At 37.5% G+C, this 20,629-nt stretch overlaps 1 protein-coding gene across 5 annotated transcripts in view; it reads left to right on the top strand.

The window, feature by feature from the left end:
• Positions 1-5,287: 5,287 nt before the first annotated feature.
• The window catches only part of inaE (inactivation no afterpotential E), a 350,568-nt gene continuing 335,226 nt past the window's right edge, over positions 5,288-20,629 (top strand). For all 5 annotated transcript variants that reach the window (XM_090381709.1, XM_090381708.1, XM_090381707.1 and 2 more), the window contains exon 1: positions 5,288-5,599. In XM_090381709.1, the coding sequence (XP_090237835.1) occupies positions 5,505-5,599 (95 nt within the window). In that variant the 5' untranslated portion in view covers positions 5,288-5,504. The remainder of the gene's footprint in view (positions 5,600-20,629) is intronic.

Below are 20,629 nucleotides of genomic sequence, written 5' to 3'. Positions count from 1 at the left end.
AATAAATAGGCATGATCAAGGTTGGATCTGAAAGCCCAATGATGAAACATTTTCACAGTACTGAGGCAACTCTCGGTGACTTCGTTCACAATATGAGATTTATGTATTTTGTTGCAAAATTAGCAGCTTAGACAATAAGACTTTTTACAGCTCATGTACATTAATGTTTTCTAACTTTCGTATGCCTGATGATATGCAGATTTATAATTTATATTTATAATTTACAATTTTAAAATTTTGGCTAATCAGATCCACACGCTATGACCAGGGTGTTATTATTTATTTATTTTGTTTAGTTACTTATTTATTTTCTTCAAATAAAATTATTTTCTTTTCAGAAGCACACGGAGGATGTTTTTGGACTAAACCGAGCACGGAGAACAATTTTCCCATTGAGGAAAAAGCAGTTGATCAGGCAAATTTTTAAATTAGAAATCATAAAATCCAAACGGTAAGACAGAAAATAGTCTTAACATAAAAATAAGCGAGACAGATCACGGTGCCTTTTAATTTGAACACCCTGTATATTAAAAGTGCTGCGTTAGATAAATAGAGGACAGTATATCTGCATAAATGTAATATTTTCCTTTTCAGATGTTTCCTTTATATTACAACACCAGTTAAGCGTCTCATGCGAAGGTGGCATGGTTTTTCCTCCCGGAAACTTGAGTTTTTCTTCCAGAAAACCGACCAACGAAAGCATGCAGTTGCACTCGCAGTATACTGACGCTCATAGCCTTATTTGCCCTAAACACATGCATCAGATGTCGAACACCGCGCTCCATCACCTTACATTTTCGGCCACAGTTGAGTCTTTCCACTCATGTTTTTCCCGAGAATTTTTACATTCGCCAAAGACTCCAATGACGCTGTCTTTTTCTTCACCATCTATCTCTTGTAACTGCTGATAAACACGCACAGATAATCATACATCTTTGGAAGTTCGTGAGACACTGTCCGTTCTCTATTTCCGGTGAACTTGGAGTAACCTACTGATGCCCTACTTATTTGGGCATCAATAGGGCATCAGCAGACCTCTTTCACTGCAACATTTCACGTATATTGTTGCATATAGCCCAAATCTCCGTGGTCCTGATAAAGTGGCCAGGCAGTGTATATATATAATTTATATACACTACTTGTATTTCACATTATTGTGTTAAATTATACATAGTATTATAAATTAATATTGTGTTGACGTTCTATTCATTTAACGGTACGTTAAACTCGAACAAAAATCCCTAAAGTTTAAAATTTAATTAATTTATTAAATTAATAATTTAATAAATTAATTAAAATTTCTACACATCAGTAATAATACAATATTTAGCTTTAAATTATTGGGGGGAGGCCCCCAGTAATTTTAAGGATTAATGTCTTTAAATTATAAAGATATTGCGTTAATTTTTTTACATTAAAAAATTGGAACCGCAAAATTGCTAGGCCTTGTCAGTTCAGTTGCAGCATTTTTACTTTCATTTCATGTTTTAACTTAATTAGTTGGATGAGACATTGTGGACTTTTATTGCTCAAGGGTAATACAAAGCGGATATTGGAGTGACCGCAACCGGTGATTGCAATTGAGGTTTCTAATAGTCCCATTTCTCGTTAACTAATTGCATTCATGTTGACGTAGTAAATATATTAATCTGAAGAAAAGAGGCTTAAGCAAGTTTAAGCTGAGAGCAATTAAGTGGGGAATCATCCAACCAAAAAAAAACAAAAAGTCCAAAACTTTAGTATAGTAATCCTTAGTAAGATAAGAATTTTTCTGTTTGTATAAGTGAGGCATGCTTAGTCAACTTTTACTTTCGATATTTCAAGAATTCCACTATGATAATACTTCTACAGCACTTTGATTAAACACGACTTTATCACTTAATTCAGCAATTCTCACTTTTTAAGTGCGTTAGTATACATGTATAATGCGCCTGTCGTCTTCACCATGTCTGTGCGTCCGACCACATGTAATAACTCGACTCCTAGTGGAGACTGATTTTCATGAAATTTATTTTAGGCCTTTTAAAACGATTTGTTCATCATTCTCAAATTTCTTTAAAATCAGACCAATAGGAATCCGGCAATTATTATTTTATTATTAACTCATATTGAATATTTTTACTTTAATTAATCTTGATTTAAATTAAAGGTATACCACTCTTAGAAAGAGTAATATCAGCTATCAAATTGTATTCGTGGACTACAGTTTCCCTGCTAAGAAACTGTCTCTATACAGAACTAAAATTACATTTTTTTTTCTACTTTGGGACGAGATAGCAAAATAATAAATCAATTGATTTCTCTGTATCATGCTGGTTAAGATAGCAAGAATACAGTTACCGAAGACTCCATGACATAATTGAATTCTTTGGATGACTTACGCTCCTACATGAGTTACTTGCCTTTTTGGAGTATGCCGACGCACTGTTGTGTATTACTCTTTAAGTCCTGGTATCAACTCATAAACCGTGGCAGACATTTTGTACTGTGTTGTCTTCAAAAATATTTTACTTCTTCTTCTACTAGTCTTCTGTGCTCCTTCTTCTTTTCCTTTGGGCTCCGATTAAATCCAGTAAAATCGATACAATCTCGCTTAGAGCACAAGCCGATTTCAGTTACGGGCACACACTTACACCCGCTGATGTTGTTAAATCCTTGAACGAAATCCTTATACTGAACGAAAACATATCATACCAAGAACTGATCCACTATATCTGCTCGAAAGACCTGAGGACATTCTTCAGTCTGAAACTCGCTCGCTGTAGATTTTTCGAAAAGTATTACATGTGTCTACTATTGTGTTTCATTTCAATCCTAGGCCACATCGCTGAAGATTTGTCTACAAACCTTCAGTCGCGCTAATGAAACTTTGGGAAACTAGAATTCTGGGTCCTAAAGAGAGGAAAAATGTGACCTACCTGTCTCACACTAACTGCATATCATTGCTCAGTAACAACCTTCGCTACACACAATCCAGCACATAGCATATGCATGGGAAACTCGTAAAGTCTCTGTTTCGCAGTCCACCACTTCACCAACTGGAAGACCGTGTGCTGAAGAATTCCAGGCAGAGGATTCTAAGAGCTCTTAGAAGACCTCCAATACTCTGTTCTTACCTGCAGCTCTCGACCTTCGAGAGACAATCTCCTAATACCATCTCGAATTCCTCCGACATCCATCTGTGGTCCAAGGACTCCTCCTGCAGAGACAACAAACACAAACCTTTTTCAGATGCGTGTAGTAACTAGATATAATCTCAATTATTTGGTGTTGTCATGTAATCTTTAACGCTGAATTACTTCAAAAATGTATTAACTTTTGATTCTTACTTTAGTACGTCATTTTATTGTGTTATGTTTGAGGTTTAGCATGTTGCGGTAGACTCTTTGAGTGTATTTTATATTTATTCATATCCTAGCAAGATTTCTCCCATTTAAATTATTTTCTGGTTAAAGAACTTTATCTATCTATACATTAAAATAGTTTTCCTCCTAGTGATATTTATTCGAGCCAATGGGAGAAGATGGCGAGGAAATTACGTCACTATAAATGCAATTAATTATTGACAACTGCCTCCATAACGTTCACCAACCTCGTGCACGTGGTTCACTGTCTAACATTTGATGTTCTATTTTAACGTTTTTTGTATATTAATGAATATTGTATATTTGTAAATACTGTGGTTTAGTATTTTGTAAATATTTTAAATATTTGTATAGTTTGTAAATATTTCAGTTAAATATTTTAATCCTGCTCTTTCGGGTGCAACAACGTTCCTCCTGCATTATGGGAACCCGAAGCAAAAGGCCTTTTACTAAGTGACCCTTTTCTGATTGTTTTGTGTCGTCGAGGAGGTGAGGCTTAGCTTAGGTAGGGTATTTATCCGTCCATCCTGCTCTTTTAAACTGGGAAAACGAGTTCTCGATTTAAAAAGCTGCAAACGTGGGGAAAAACACCCTAAGCATATCAACTAGGGAGGACAGTGGGCGGGGAAAGCAGTGGCATTTGCCAATCACTGCTTTGTTCCTGTCCGTTTGTCAAAATATGACAGCCACAACTTGTCAATCACTGATTTCCCACTGTTTTGCTTACCGCCATGTTGGAGGGTGTACACCGTTCTGGAGTTTTATCGTGATATTTATTCGACCTTGAGAATTCCGCGCACTACAAATGCGCAGGTAAATAATTACATAGGTCATTTCCTGATTAGATATCGACCAGTGCGTTTCGACAGGTGTGTCTTTTATGTAGAAAAGATTTGACTTACTCCGTATACCTCTACATTTTACGTAGAAAAGCATGCGCGGGGGTGGATGAGCAAAGCGAGCAGGGGGCGACGTCCCCTAGTTATTATTACAATAATAATGTGGGAGAGGTGCTAGCAAGTCGTCTAATATTTCTTAAAGAGCTCCTAATAAATATTTCACTAGATCTGATTGTATTTGTTTGAGCATTTTTAATTACTGGTAATCTAGATGAATATCAAAGCACAATTCACATCCAAAATACATCAATAATCATTGTTTTTTGTTCAAATACATTATTGACTTTTTAATATCGAAATAAAAAATAATTCTTTTTTCAACTGATGCTATCTAGTTAACAAGGGACCGTGTGTTTTCTTTTGCATTGTTCTGATTCCAACTTTCAGTGTATATAACTTCGAACAAGCAGGCTACCACACGGTTATGGTCGGCCTTCTAAAATCGATATCATTCTTTTATAGCAATCTACCAACCTTGAACAACGCTTCTTCAACATATTACATATATTTAATCAATTCATTAAATTCAAATATTTAACGTCTAAGTATTCCAATCGATATTAATCTATTTATGGAACTCTCTCATCTTTTATTTTTAGCATCGTATCTCCTCTTCCCCTCCGTCATATCATAAGATATATTTGCGAAGATTGCGATTTCGTCTTCTACCCATCTGGCGACTGATTTAGATTGCTAAACATTTACGATTTGACAATTTGGTTCAGCTGCACAGTCTCGATGCAGCAGCTCGACCAGATGCGTATTTAAATGTCTCTAATGTCTATATCGCTCTAGTTACCGCCCGATTAATATCAGATTAGCTAGAGGGGGGAGGGTGGTCAAGGAACCCACTTAATCCGAAACTCCAGATTTGCGACTGAATCCCAAGTATTCCAATCTAAAATTCTAATATTGATTGTTACTGCTCTTTGTACGCGCACCGTTCAGACCAATCAATGACTAGCGTAGAGAACGCCCTCATGCGACCACCCTCATGCGTTTGATTCGACGTTCAGGCAGCGTGACGCTGCAGGCTCACGGTCGGTCTCACGGGGGGAGGCTGGAAGATATTCAGCGTCACCAAAATGCTCCAGTGTGTTTCCAATAGTTAAAAACACTGTTTTTCAAGGGGACCAAGTGTTCTTTGTACAGACATGAGGAACGACACGAGGATGTTTCTCTCTTGCCGCTGAACAATACTATCGTCTGCTGCTGCCGCTACTGCTAGCGCAGAGTGAAGATGCCTGGGATAGTGGTGTTTAGACGGAGGTGGTCGGTTGGATCAGACGACTTTGTAGTGCCGGGAATAATCCTTCTGCTACTTCATACGACATGGTAAGGTTAATAGTGTATTGGTTGCTGCACGTGATAAAGGTTTTTATGCGTCTCTCTCTGTTTGCCACCTTATTTTCCAGGTTTATTCGCTATTGTGATTTTTGTGGGACCAGTTCGACTGTCAACATTTATTAATGTGTGATAACTGTTATAGTAGGTCGAAGTGATGTTTATAGATTTGTGGTAGTTATTAAGAGAATATTAATCGATTGACTTATCTACAACGTAGATGAATACGTAATATTTATCAAATTAGGCTTAACGAGAGGTTTGAGATTCCTGATAACTTACAATACGTTATTGGGTTAATTGGATCACAGTTGACATTTAGCAAACGCTCGTGCCTGAGTCTATCAACTATTCGGTCGTTTCATTATCCTTCAGGTTGTTAATAAAGAAGAGTATAAAAGTGGTAATTTTTAAGATTTCTCGTGTCCACTTGAGCCAGCATATTTTCAAATGCCAATGGATTTTTCTTTTTTTAAAGCCATACTTATGACTCCATCGAAATATTCCACGTTCCTGTGCTAACCCATTTTTCTGTTATAAGGGGAGATGGGTGGTTGATGAGGAGTTTTAAGGGGGGTAGAGGGGAAGGCGTGCTGTTATGGATGAGGCGTGTCACTCAGTGGGTGGCTGCCTAGCAATATCTCGTAGGGTGTACAGAATGCCAGCTATCAAGGGGATCTCCTCAACCTTCCTTGCTTTGTGTATGCGCGTGCTGCTCCGGCGATGACATCACGCTGGGTGGGGGAGGGAGAAAGCGGGCTAATCGTAGCTTCATCTACATGTTTCAAATCATTCGACACCGAAGACTTCGTGAATTTCCTTAATGATGCTGCCGGAAAAATGATGTTTTTTTGGAGAGGGATCTTAATGGCCTGGGGAAATATCGATAGCCAATGTGCAATGTCCCAGAGATTCTTCTTTGTTAAATTTTGCAGACTTTTTTTTTTTTTAACGCCTTATTCACTATCTATAATTTCTTCGTATGTGATAACTCTGCGTTACCACTGTAGGGTCAAGTAGTCTACTGAAAGATGTTTGAATATTAAAGATTTGGCCATCTTTTAGATTTCTTACTTTGTCTAATAGAATTTTATTTATTTAAAGATATTCTCTCACTACACTATTCTTAATCTATAATGATTCTCTCGGTGTCTAGTTGATTATAGAAATTATAATAAAATAATACCGAATTTTAAGCAATCGAAAAAATGGTTTCTTGCAGACTTAACCACATATAATCGCCAATTCTGTTTTCAGCACTTCCTTAACGATTCAAATTCAATTCACTTTAATCCGAAAGTAATTTTAGATAAACGTTGCCATCATATTTTGCTCAGAGAGATTTTTTGGGTTACGAAGTCTTACCTATGTGAATTTTTTTATTTTTCAGAAAATACAGCGATATCAAATTTTTCTAAAATTGACAATTGCTGCTCCAAAGAACTCTCACATTAAGAACATTGATGCAGCTGGAAGGAAATGAGTTAGAGATATTGAGCCTTAAATTAGCAATGCTATGGATAATAATAAGAACCTTAAATTAATCTTATAATTAAAGGCGATTTAGGACTAATTACACTGTTAGCAGGAAGTGCAGGCATTTTTCCAAATTAGATAAAGCTGAGTATCTTGTTCAGATAGCTTAGCTTTTTTTTCTTAGAATGTTTGTCTATGTGGGGGAAGAAAAAAGAAAATAAGATGGAGACACGAATTAGATGCGGGAGATTAATATACAATTATTCTGTCCTCCACATGTGATATGGTTGGAACAAACGATGTTTGAAACACGGGTCGCTTCCAAACACCCGTAAAAAGTCTCCTTTCATATATGTTCATTCACCAGATACCAGTGCATCCAAAGTTAGCTGTTGGAACCATATTGCTGGTTTTACCGCGCGTCAGTATCTTAGGCCACACTGCGCCAGTGTATTATGTTTGTACAAGTGTGTGTTCGCCGGTCGATTTTCATATTGTGCGGGCTGAAAAACCGTAATAATGCATGGAAAAAGGCCAGTTCGTTCCCCATGAGAATTCTTCCAAATATTGCCATTTGGAAAAGTCTAGATTCCAATCCCCATCTTTGATGAATTTCTCCATTTGGAGAAGTCTGGATTCCAATCCCCATCTTTGATGAAACCGAGGCTAACTCGAAGCAGTTAATGGCATGCATCTAATGGCACACCTGGGTATGGCATACGTTAAAAGAATGGTTTCAATAAGACCTCGTACCCACAGCAAATAGTGTGGGCCTGTTTAGCGTGCTTTTACCTAGGTCCAGTAATGTTTTTTATGGAATTCTGGAGTCTACTGTGATATATTGAATAATTCTGACCTGCCTGAATTATAACAGTTCTGTGGGAAAGAGTTGTTTGAGCACGATAATGTCTTGTGTTAAATAGCAGGGTTAGCATAAAATAATTTCCCGCAATGAATTTAAATTTTATAAACTGATATTTATTTATTAAGGGAAAACAAAATACTGAAAAATGTATGAACCCTAATATCGATGGCTCCAATTCAACTATTCGACACGGCCACCTTCAATCAATTTTTAATAAATAAAAAAATTCTCGGTTACTAGTGCCGTGGATCAATATTCAAACCCTCTTTTAGCTGAATGTTAATAAATAAAGATAGCTCTATAGTAAAAAGTTGCAGTTATTCAAATCTATATACCCTGCGGGTTTCATCTAACACCAAACTTGTATTTTTTTGAATATTAGAATCATATTGCTTAATGTCCTGAACACGTTCCACTTTCACCTTCCTTAAAAATCTGGTAAAATAATTTATTTTGCTTTAGTTGCGCTGTTAATTATAATAAATTCTCTTCAATTCCTAGATTAGCATAATTCTACTTTAATTGAACCATTCTTCAATTATTGCATCTTTAGAAAGACATTAATAGATATGCTAAGCTCATCAACGAGTTCCTGAATAGTTTTATTTCGCATAAAATCTACCCACTGAGGCTGCCTACCCCACTCCATCCATTTGTATAGCTTACATACTTTACCACTCATTATTATGGCCTCCATCTCTAAGTGTTCGGCAATAAATGTATATTGGCCATTATGTATTTTGAATAAATAGCTTCTTTTAATCGGAATACTTTTGTACGATTCTTTTGGTTTAGGAGCAGATAAAATACCTATAAAAATCGTGACATGAATTGTGATTCTTATCTCAAGAAAAATATGTGGGAAATAATTTAAATTAACTCTGTTAATTTAAATTATGTTCCACATATGCGTTGTAGTATTACATTAGCAAATCCAAAATGGCTGCTTCATTTACAGTTATAGGAAACCTGTCATGACTCGAGTTGAACGAACATTGGTGAGGACAGCTGCTAGCATTCACTGCAGTTAGGACTACTGGTGCCATATAGCTGGGAAGTTGCGTGCCAGGCTGCACACGACACCATCGCCACACACACAATTGCTTCAGTACTTGGGTTCGAAATAGTGTTCGTTTGTCAACGATCGCTTAGGGAAATGTTAGCTAGAAATAAAACAGCAAACGCAATACTCTTTCTTTAGTAAGTCGTCAGAAAAGTGGGAATGACTTCTTACAACCACCCTGGGAAATTAGGACAATATATCAGGCGCAGAAATGTTACAAGTCACCATGAAGAAACCAGCAAAGACTTTATGAAGTTGTTTAGAGTCGCGAACAACCTGTAGGTGTAGAAATTACTGGATAGATTGCACCCTTTCATCGTCACTTATATTGGCATGGAAGTCGTTAAACTTTACCACTAACAAGATATCGTCATTGCGCGATGCTTGTCGATGGGTCCTTAGGTCGTTCGATTTCCTCTCTGGCAACATTTTCAGTCAAATTTCTTTGAAATTAGGATACTTCGTGCATTTTTGTGGTGATGGGATTACTTTGTTGGTGGACTTTCTGGTGTATTGGACGTTCATTAGTTGCTCTGCATTCTAATGGCCTTCTCTATACGTAATGCTGTTCAAATCATTCCTCTTTCTAAAAGATGGCGCTCCGTTTTCACCTACAGTTTAAGGTACTTTTTCGTTGTTAGAGTCGGCGTTTGGTCAATTTTTGTTGTTATGGGAACCAACGCCTTCAAAGACGGAAGGTGTGAATTTTGCGACCTGCACACGGCGTTGCTAACTTCTTCAGTGGTGACTCATGGTGCCAAATAAGTTTATTTAGTTAGTTTTGTTTGATATTACGATTTATAAAATTATATCGCATGGCTTTGTCCAAATAATTCATTTTTAGTTATTTTTATGTTTAAATCTCATGGTGAGAGAGCTCACCACGATGAATACACAGTGAAGAGCAAGTTGGTGTTCATTCAGATCATAACGGTAGCTCGTGGGACGGAGTCAACACAAATAATTTTAGTATTAATAAAACATCCATTTCTTTGCTAATGGACGTCAGGAAACCAGGGCTATTAGCATCAGCTTTATATATAATCCCCATTATGTCACCCTGCAGATGTCTGGTCTCGACTCTTTGCAATCCACAAAATCGAACTCTCTCTATAGGAGTGCTTCTTTATATCGATAACTAACCTTTTTACTCTTTCCTGTACGTTTTCCAGGAGATCCTGAATTAGGAGTTTCAAAATTATTCTATGCATCTAGTCCCTTGACAACCTCATAATAGCTTATCAGATCAACTATAATTTCCCCCTTTAAAATCGTGCAGTTTCCTTCCTCTTCGAATGACTTTGCAGTACACCCTTAATCATAGATTCTATAATTATACTTAAAGCTCCGTCTTTACTCATTTCACCTTTTGATCCACCCGTCGCGAATTAGTCATTTGCACATACTGGACTGCTGGGACTTCACCCAATGCCTAGTTCTCAATAACTTTTAAGCATAAACGAATTCTCAGATGTAAACATTGATGCAAAAAAATTTATTTATTTGTCCATTGTATTAATATTACTAACGCTATTCTGTAATGGACCAATATGGTTCAGTCTCTTCCTTCTAATGAACACATATCCAAAACAAATTACTGACCCTTGATAATTTACAGTATATTCATGGTGCAACTTTCTTTTCTGGCGACGAAGAGAACCGGCCACGTATTTTGTGACACGAATCATTCGAGGATGAGAAGATAACTATCCGCTATTAGATGGATAAAGAGTATGCGAAAATACGCCTGGTCAGCAATAATGTTCAAGTAGCATTCAAATCCCCCCGATTTCAGGGGACCTAATATGTACCTCGAAAACACTTTACTGAATTCATGTCCAGTAACCATGAGTTCAGAAAGGGTCTTTAAAACTGCTTACATGCTGGCCATCCCAAATTGAGATTCTAACAGTCAGAGGTCTGTAAATGCATTGCCCTACCATTAATATCCGAACACCCCTCCATGGATGGGGAAACGGGTCCTATGCATTCAACACGTCAGAACCTGCTATAAATATGCACACTGGACTTCGAACAGACAATTGCAAAGGTGAGCATGCAAGATGACACGTTCAACAGAATTAAGATTTCCAACGTAGAATGATAGTAGGATGCCACATAAACAAGCGTTCTGTACGAGACATCGCAGTCACTCTGGGGATCCCTAAGTCAACAGTTAGTGACGTCATATGCAAGGAGAAGAGGAATGGGATTGAATCTGCCAAACAAAAGCTTGGTAAACCCCGAAATCTAATAGAACGGGACAAGAGAATAGAATTATGCGAAGAACTGTGCGCTCAAATCGTAATTTGCCATTGTCTCAAGTCGCACAGAGGGTTTGTGCGACTTGAGAATAGTATTGGGGCTAATGTCAGTGCTAGTATAATACGAAGGACACTCCATGATATGGGTTACAATAGTCGCGCGGCTGTTCACAAGCCAGTGATCACCTCAAATGATGCTAGACGGCGATTAACATGGTGCAAGGAGCGCGAATCCTGGACTATAGAGGGGTGGAAAGCAGCTGTATGGACAGACGAGTCGAGGTTTGCACTCTGCCAGTCTGATTCCTGGGTGTGGCGAATGCCAGGGAAATAGTTCCGTCTTGATTGTATCCTCCCAGCAGTGAAGTTTGTAGAGGCAGTGTCATGGTTTGGTTTGGGCCCATTAGTCGTTATCGACAAAACCATGAATATTGTGCAATACCAGGACATACTGGACAATTATGCACTTCCAACATTATGGTAATACTTAGGGGAAGGCCCATACCTGTATAAGCAAGACAACTCGCTATGCCATACTGGTTGGGTCGTAACAGAGTGGTTTGAGGACATGGGTGTGGAAAAGTTGAATTGGCCAGCCTAGAGTGCTGATGTGAACGCTATCGAGCATCTTTAGGATGTATTGGATCATCGGGTACGTGCCCGTCGAGATCGCCCAAAGAATAAGGCCGAACTGGTGGCTGCGTTAAAGGCCGAGTGGAGGAACATATCACCTGACACTTATAGAAAGCTGGTTGAGAGTATGCCGCGAAGATTGAAGGCCGTTATAAAAGAAGAAGGTTTCAGCACAAAATATTAAGTGACACAATAAAAGTTTTTTTTTTTTTTTTTTTCTTTAGACAAAAAAAAAAAAAAACAGGTGTCCGGATATTAATGGTAGGGCAGTGTATATGTTGTATGTACAAGAGAGTGTTCACTGTATTCATTACAGTTAAGTAGTGCAATTGAAAAAAAAAGTCTGCAGGTCTTGTGTTGGGTTTTAGGAGCATCGGCAAATAAGGCCATGTTGCTTTGCGTATATTGTCTGGAAATTGCGTGTGTTCTGAGATCTATTTTACTGTTTGCTTGTCGAAAAACCAGAATTTCCGGGAGAAAAAAACTATTTATAGGATTTATATTTATAGAATAATAATTTCAATTATTTAAATAAAAATAATCGCGCATTCAAACGATGAAATTCTTAGCTGATCTTAATGCGTGCACCACCACACAGGATAATATTATATCCGCTGTTGTCTAACATTAAAAATGAAATGAGGAAGATGCGCACAGACTTGGAGCCTTCTTACTTTCCATAATAATGTCATTAAGGTCAGTTTATTCGTCTTTCTATGGCAACGTGCCACGCTTTAAAAATCACTGCTGTGTGGTGATAATACACCTGGCGTATGTTTAAAGAGTTGTTTTGGAACTTGGAGTAATTAGGTAATGCCCCAGAATTTAAAGTTCATTTAATGTCTGAATCACGTGATTATCCGCGAAACATTTTAACACTAAAATCACTATTTGCATTTGAGTTACCACAAAAGGCGCTGGCTGATATCCATCAAGTCATTACGAGTGTTTTATTTGCTGTCAACTTTTGTATTATTAATAAGGAGAATATTTTCATTTGTCCATCTCTGATTTTTCTCTTTCTTATTAAATCACCATCGAAAAGGTAATCAGTATGCAAATTCCTGTATTTTGCAAACTTTCGCGGTGAAATTGAATAATTTATATTAAATAAAGGATTGTAAGAGCATAAGCAGCTATCTGGTTTTCTGCGCAATTTCCAAAAGATATTTAAAACCCTCTGGAGACATTGCGATATTAACTGGTGATAGACATCCATTTATGAGCTCATTATTGTATGCCGAAGACAGAAAGTGGGTCGTCAAGTTCCTCAACCATCTCGAATGATGCTTTTAACATACCATAATGTTGCTGAAGATTTACCGTTATTATAATGCATACTGAGATACAATGGACTTTCCAAGGTTAGTAACGGCATCTTCGGATCCTATTATGATTCATGCTTCGAAAACAATGAACCATGGCAGCGCGTTGTTTCTAGGCAACCATATACCCATTGTTGCGCATCCGGGAAGATGCCCTCAGAACAGAGAAGAGATTCCACTTAATGTGTTAATAACGTCTCTAAACAGTGTGGCGGCCAGAGTATTTTCGAAGGAGGATATTGCTAAGCTTTCATTCTGTACTGAAGAATCCCCCAACATACTCCAAACTTCAGGAGTATATTTGGGGATAAGTAATGAATAAACAAAATGGAGCTGAAATAATGATGCACTCAATCATTTAGTATTATCTGATACATCCTCTATGTAATACAGTTTAATTAGTATAGTAAAATCCGGTTATAACGAACTTCTATGAGAGTGCACGAATCATCTTGTTGTACGGATATTTTCTTCTAATGAATATCGTTAAATTATTTTAAATTCTGCTGAAATTTTATTTATAATATTAAGTAGTAGTCTGCGCTTCATTCTGTTTAAATAATCGCCTTTAAAATCGAGGAAATGGCGAAGTGCGCAATACAAAAGTAAAAATATTTCTTCGGAGTATCTCCTTTTGAAGTATATTTTGTTTTTGGAATTGATGTATCGTATATTTTAAACTACATATCTAGAAATGCGTTGGCCCTTTACCGTGTTCATATGTGGTTTTTAAAACGTTACTTTGTTTTTAACTTTGTTCAAACGATTCTTCCCATAGACGTATTTACAGTATGGGCCACACGATGTCATTGATAATAAAGAATTCGAGAAAGCCAAGTGGTGATTACTGATCAGTCTCCATAAATTGCCACCACTTCTTCGGTTTTTGAGAAAGCAGTCAGACTAGCCGTTGAATCATTGCTTTAAGCATAAAGCACCCCACTTTCATGCAACAATTCCCAAAAGATCAACATCTATTAGCCTTCGTGGTTGGGCTAATAGATGAAATTCTGTAGCAGGTACATAATGTCCTGCCTCTAGCATATTTAACGTGTTTTGCAAATAAGAGTCATCGGCAGGTGTTAAAAACGTTTCAATTTTAAGATATTAATAAAATTCATGAATAACAACATAACAGTGTTTTATTTTATTAATAATAATTACATATCGGTTACTGAAAGTATTGGTCTCTGATGACTAAAGTAGGATATATAAGTTTTACATTGAAGAGTTCACGACTAAATACACCATCTATAGTTGTTCTATTACGTGTAGTATTTATCGAAAGATCTGATGACCTTTCGAAGTTGGAGAATGTTTTCATAAATGTGCGCAACTCTTTTCCAGCCTCAGAGTTTAATTGTAAAGAAAAAAATGACATTCAATCTGAAAACACCAGGTGACTTGAAACCAGATGCGTTTTCGAATTAAAGCATTTCAGAAAGTTTTTTGCATCTTAAAACCTTAATATTTCTGTTTCTAAATTCCTTAGCTTTCGAACGATATGCTATACGTCCACATTATCCCGTTTATTACGTGAGAAATTTTTCTTGATCACATGTTCATATTTTCCACTATCCTGGAAAAACTACTGCAATTTTCAGAGGTTTGAAAGTTTTTCCTCTAGTACAGAGCTAAGATGAAGCTCCGTGCAAATTTGGTCCAGTCGAAGATAAATTATTGTTGCCATCATATAGGTATGATTGCAACAATACAAATTACAATAATTCGTTTCTGGCGGAAGTGAAGATGACGTCACTTCCGTAACGCTTCTCGCATGACGGTTTTTCGTTACAAAATTTTTGAAATAAAATTTAGAAACGTTTTCAACGTTAAAAGAATTTACAAAAAGGGCTGTTACTAGTAGTCTACGTATTTTTGAGAAGGATTGTGCTACTTTCGAATACTGAACTGTCTACCTACAGTTTCTATGACGGTGTGCCAATAGAACAACTTCTTTCAATCTTTTTAGAACACATTTAAAACCTTCTTGAAAATGCATTGTGTTATTTCGCATCAGAAAGGTCCCTTAATGCGCAGGGGGACTAAGCAAATCCCGAATAAATATCCCACTCCTTTAGCACTCTCCCGTTTCCTTAGAAGATCCACACGCGAGGTCGCTCTATGATACTGCAGAAAAGAGGAAAAAAAAAAAAATAGCAATGGATTCTCTAAGGAACAAGAGATTTTTTCGATTCTGTAAGGATTTGTAAGAATGATCTTAAGTTTGATGAGACGTGACATTCGATTTTCCAAATAGAGTCCAAATATCTCGCGTGTTGTAGAGTGAAATGATCCGCCCCCGTCCTTTCCATGTGACCAACTGTTACACTGGTCATTCCCACATTTCCGTCCAACTCGCGATAATTTATCACCCATCTCTAACCTCGCCACCAGAGTCATTTTTTTCGCCCTCTGAAATATGTGCTCTGATTTATCGCAATCGATTCGATTCTCTGTGACCACCACGGGATTGTGTATTGGCTCGCTAGAAATCATGATGAATGCCTGCGTGTGCGCTGAGAGAGAGAGAGAGAGAGAGAGAGAGAGAGAGAGAGAGAGAGAGAGAGAGAGAGATAAATGATCAAGGCTGCTGCAGCTGTATTTTCATCATTGCGTTTCCATTTATCGTTTTTTAATTAACATTGTGACACAAACAAAAGGCAGGATGGAAATCAGTGTTTTCTTTATCCGTACTATTTTTATTTATTTTTTTCCCGCAGCTTTCTTCTATCGTTTTTTTCCTTTGGGCATTTGCAAGGTTTCTTTCATAACACTTCAGCAGAAATCGGATCAAGTGACACGTTATTGAAATACATAATGGGATTATCTAGTTTATTGTCCAGATGGCGCTATGGTTGTGTCCTAGTTTAGAAGATGTTCATAAAAACTTATCGCTTACAGATGTGTTTTGTTGTAAATGTTTACATCATCCATGGCCTCTGCGTCTGTATGAGCGGTCGGATCCATTGAACGAGAGGACACATCGCACGCGATAGCTCTAAAGCTTAAGTTTCCGTATATTTTTAGCCAGTCGTGCTTGCTGTGCCTTTAACAATAATAATAAATAAAATTTCTATCGCGGTTATAAATCTGGAGAGTAAGAAACGGCGATAAAAGTGTACTGTATGACATTAAGAAGGTGCCAGAATATCCCCATGCGCCACTTAACGCATCCAACATAGAACAATCCTTCATAACTTATTGTGATAGACTGGTTTTCAGCTTATGCACAAAGACAATCCGGACTACGATGCTTCTGCAGGGTTATCCAACCAATTAAAATGCAACATAACGCAATTCTTATCCAAAGCGAATGCAAATTTGCATTAAACTAGAAGTGTTTTCCTCCCCTTGCTCGTGTAGGCATTCATTTTATTTACTTTAGTGCTATCAATATAGTTACAAAATAAACTCCCAACAGGTGTTTATTTTGGCCTTAATTACACAAGGTATCACTTTTTTCCCCTTTTTTTTTTGATACGAGGAAGACCTATATTTCTGTTTGTTCCTCTTTGACCAGAGCGGCTAATTCAGTTATTGATGGCTGATGAATTGGCCTTGTCTGGCTGATGTTCCAGTTGATTCCAGAGACTTTTTTGGAATTGAGGTCGATGCTTTGGGCAGGCCATTAATGCTTTCGCACGCCCATATCTTCAAGTTTAGTCACAACAGACTGTACAGTAGGACACGGTGCATTGTAATGCTGAAACATAAGTGTCATCCCCGTAATTACGTCATAGTGTAGGAAGAGCGTAATTGTCCAGAATTGATGATTGATTGATGAGAATTGACTGACATGACACTGATTATTCAAAACAGGACAAAACCACGAGAAATGACCATAGATGAGTAAAAACCTATATGGTTATCAGATCGGAAAACCGTGATTCTTCACTCTATAAGAATCTTCCGAAGTTCCAGGGACCAATTACAATGGGTTATGCATCAGTGAAGTCACGATGTGCATTGCGTGTTGTGATTTGTACATTGCGGTTCTTCCCGTAAAATCCTGTGCAATGCAACTCCTTGCTTATTGTCCTTCCTATTGTTAGTTGCTGTGGCCTGCCTGAGGACCTCACTTTTTGCCGTCTATCGGAGCGTTTTCTGGTGACGACCTTTCCGTTTAGTGACAACGTCAGCCACTGACGATCCATGGCATTGCAGTTTTGTTGTAATGATTGGAAATCTACTTCGTTGGAAGTCGCTAAGGTCAGCGCCTCGATCCATTGAAGCTGATCAACGAAATAGCCAACTATATTTCATTAAGCTACTTCTCGACTGAACGCAACTGCTCTTACACTATTCCTGACATGTGGATAGCCGTTGTAGGCAATTTTTCCCTAATCCCAAGGGTGCCTGTATTCTTTTTGCAATATAATGTAGTTCTGTTAAGAATAAGATCTATTAGATGAATAAGATGTATTTGTTGACTAGTCTCTTACCAGATTTAGAAAATCATACTGCAACACTCAAATTTGTAGGAAGTTTCTACATATGCACAATCTTCTCATATTGGAACATCCTTCCGAAGATGGTAAACTGAGAGTGCGCAGGAAGCATCCCAGGGATATTAGTAGCAGCCAGTGTGAGTCGTTATAAGAGGCCATGAGCCCAGTATAGATGCTATCATGACCTGGTCAATAGTCTTTCATGAATGATCAGCGCCATCATTTAGGTCAAAATTGGGCCAAAGATATTGTTAATTTCTTTTGCCTAGTGAAGATTTAAGACACGGATAATTATATATACGTATTAGTTAACTTTTACTCAAACGAAAAATTTTCTATTTAAAAATGAACTGTTATAGACTCTCGCTGTTTAGGTAATCGAATTTTCCTTTTGAACCAAACTTCTTGGGTTGTTATTTCAGCCGTTTTCAATCCACTGCAGGATGAAGGCCTTTCCAGTTCCTTCTGTTTTGTGCACTTACTACCCACAAACCATCCACATACTTACCATCCACTTACTACCCACAAACTCATGAATTTCATCTGTCCATCTCCGTTGTCTTCCAGGCTTTCTTTTAGCTCCTCTTGGGTACCTTTCTATTATTTTCTTAGTCCATCTGTCATCATGTCTTCGAGCTATGTGTCCTGCCCAAGTCTATTTCAGTACTTTAGTTTTGATAAGAATGTCCTTTATTTGTGTATTCTGCCTAATCCATGTGTTTCTCTTCTTATCTAATAGTCTGATTACTAATATAATTCGTTCCATTCTTCGCTGTGTAGTTTTCAGTTTCTCTTCCATTCTTTTGATGAGTGCCTGAGTTTCATTTCCATAAGTCATGGTGGGAGTATACATTGGTTCATTATTTTACGCTTCAGACAAATTGGGATATTGCTCCTCAGTATGTGACTATATTTCCTGAATGCTATCCATCCAAAATTTATTCTTCTCTTGACTTCCAGCCATTTATCATATTGCAGCTAGTGACTTGTCCCAGATAAGTATGAATCCACCTTTTCGATTACTGCTCCTTCAATCATTATATCCCTTTCTGTGGCATACTTATTCGTAATTATTTTTAGTTCAAAATCCTTACTAACTCTACATAACTGATCAATATTTTTCTCTAATTCTTTGGGATCATTGCTTATGACCACAATGTCATCTGCAAATCGTAAATGGTTAGGTACTCTCCGTTCACATTGACTCCTTTCTGCGACCAGTCTAATCTTCTGAAGGCTTCCTCAAGGGAAGCAGTAAACAGGTTCGGAGATATTGTCTCCTTGTCGAACTTCTTTCTCAACTTTAAATTTGCTACTGTCTTTGTCTAGTCTAATAAAGGAGGTAGCGTTCTCATATATTTTCTTCAAAATCATAATATGTGGGGTATCTATGCCTTGTCTTTCCAGTGCCCGAAACAATGCCTTATGCTGTATGGAGTCAAATGCCTTTTCATAATCCACAAATGCCAGGCATAATGGTGTTTTATATTCATTTTCCTTCTCCATTAGCTGTGACATTACGTGAAGGTGATCCATAGTTGAGAATCCTGTCCTAAAGCCAGCTTGCTCTTTCGGTTGATTCTCATCAAGTATTCTTTCTAATCTGTTAGTAATGACCCTTGTGAACAACTTGTACAATAATTCATGAAAAATTTTACTTCTATTTCCAACAGACAAAAATTAGCTTTCTAAATATATTTATGGTGTTATATACTTAATGTGTTCCCTAACTTGTGGCTCACCGTGCATAATAACTCTAATTCCTCCACTGTGAATATTTTTGTATTCATTAGTCAGACTCCCATTTAGTGGATAATTTTAGATGGAATGCGCACTAATTACCACTTATAAATTTTTAATAGTGTTGGAGGAAAGGGATAATGAAGCACGGGTACTCATGTATTTTGTTAATTTTTCATCGGTTTAAGTTAACAAGATAATATTTTATTGCTCACTTTCAGAGCTTAGTTGATGTAGAGATTCAACCAAATCGTTTATTTCGTCCATTTTTAATAAACCAGTTATAATTGCATTTCTAATCCTATAAAAACCAAAACGAAATTATTTCAAGCTAGAAAATTGTTTCCATCTCCAAAGTTTATGAATTCTCTTTGGACTGCTGACCTTTCCTCGCGAATAGCGCCCAACTATGGATTGGTTCTTATCATTTTCTGTGGGGATGAGGAGGCTGCAAGGACAGTTCTCAATGTACTTGTAATACTCGTTCGTGTCAGACTTTGCGGAAGATATTTTATCCAGTAGAGCGCCACTTGTTTCTGATAGCTGATCAGTAAAGGCAAAGTTACGCTTCGGGAGATGCAATTGCTTTGAAGAATAAATGATTATGATCTCTTTGCTTCGCAGAGTTTCATGTGGTAAAGAACGAACGAAAGTAAGAGCACAGATTTGCGTGACACGGACGGAAGGTAACGAATTATCTATCTCTTTTCGTTCCACTTGTCTGAAACAGTTCAGTTGATGTGACAGATGGAATATCGTAATGCGTACGACCCCTAGATAAACGGCAAATACGAATGCCACGACAGCTGTTTCATTGGACATAAACACAGACATTTGTGTCAGCTCTGATAACTCACTATTTGACATTTCCGACTCGGTTGATAAGGGAAATGTCACTGTGGGCAGATAATGCAGTAGTCATCTGTTTCGTTAGTCCCAGCTGCAATCAGATTATGATGTATTCCAGTCACGAGTTTTCGTTGTGGATTAAATAAATCTGTTACACGTTCAACTAACGATGTTCATTGTTTCCTGGAGGCCTCTAGGTGGATGCAGTTGTTCCACTGGAAGATATGCGGCTCTATCTTCTATCGGGAACAAACCGAATCACTTGGCTTTCGACGCTTTTCCGTTATCATAACCAATAAACACACCGCAGGTCCTACTTAAGGATTTATTTCGGTAGTGAACGGGAAATTTGATT

This window comes from Mastigoproctus giganteus, chromosome 9 (genome assembly GCF_048544385.1).
Source record: "Mastigoproctus giganteus isolate SK-2022 chromosome 9, ASM4854438v1, whole genome shotgun sequence".
Lineage (NCBI taxonomy): Eukaryota > Metazoa > Arthropoda > Arachnida > Uropygi > Thelyphonidae > Mastigoproctus > Mastigoproctus giganteus.
Note: the sequence above shows the minus strand (reverse complement) of the source record. Positions and strands in the feature narration are given on the sequence as shown.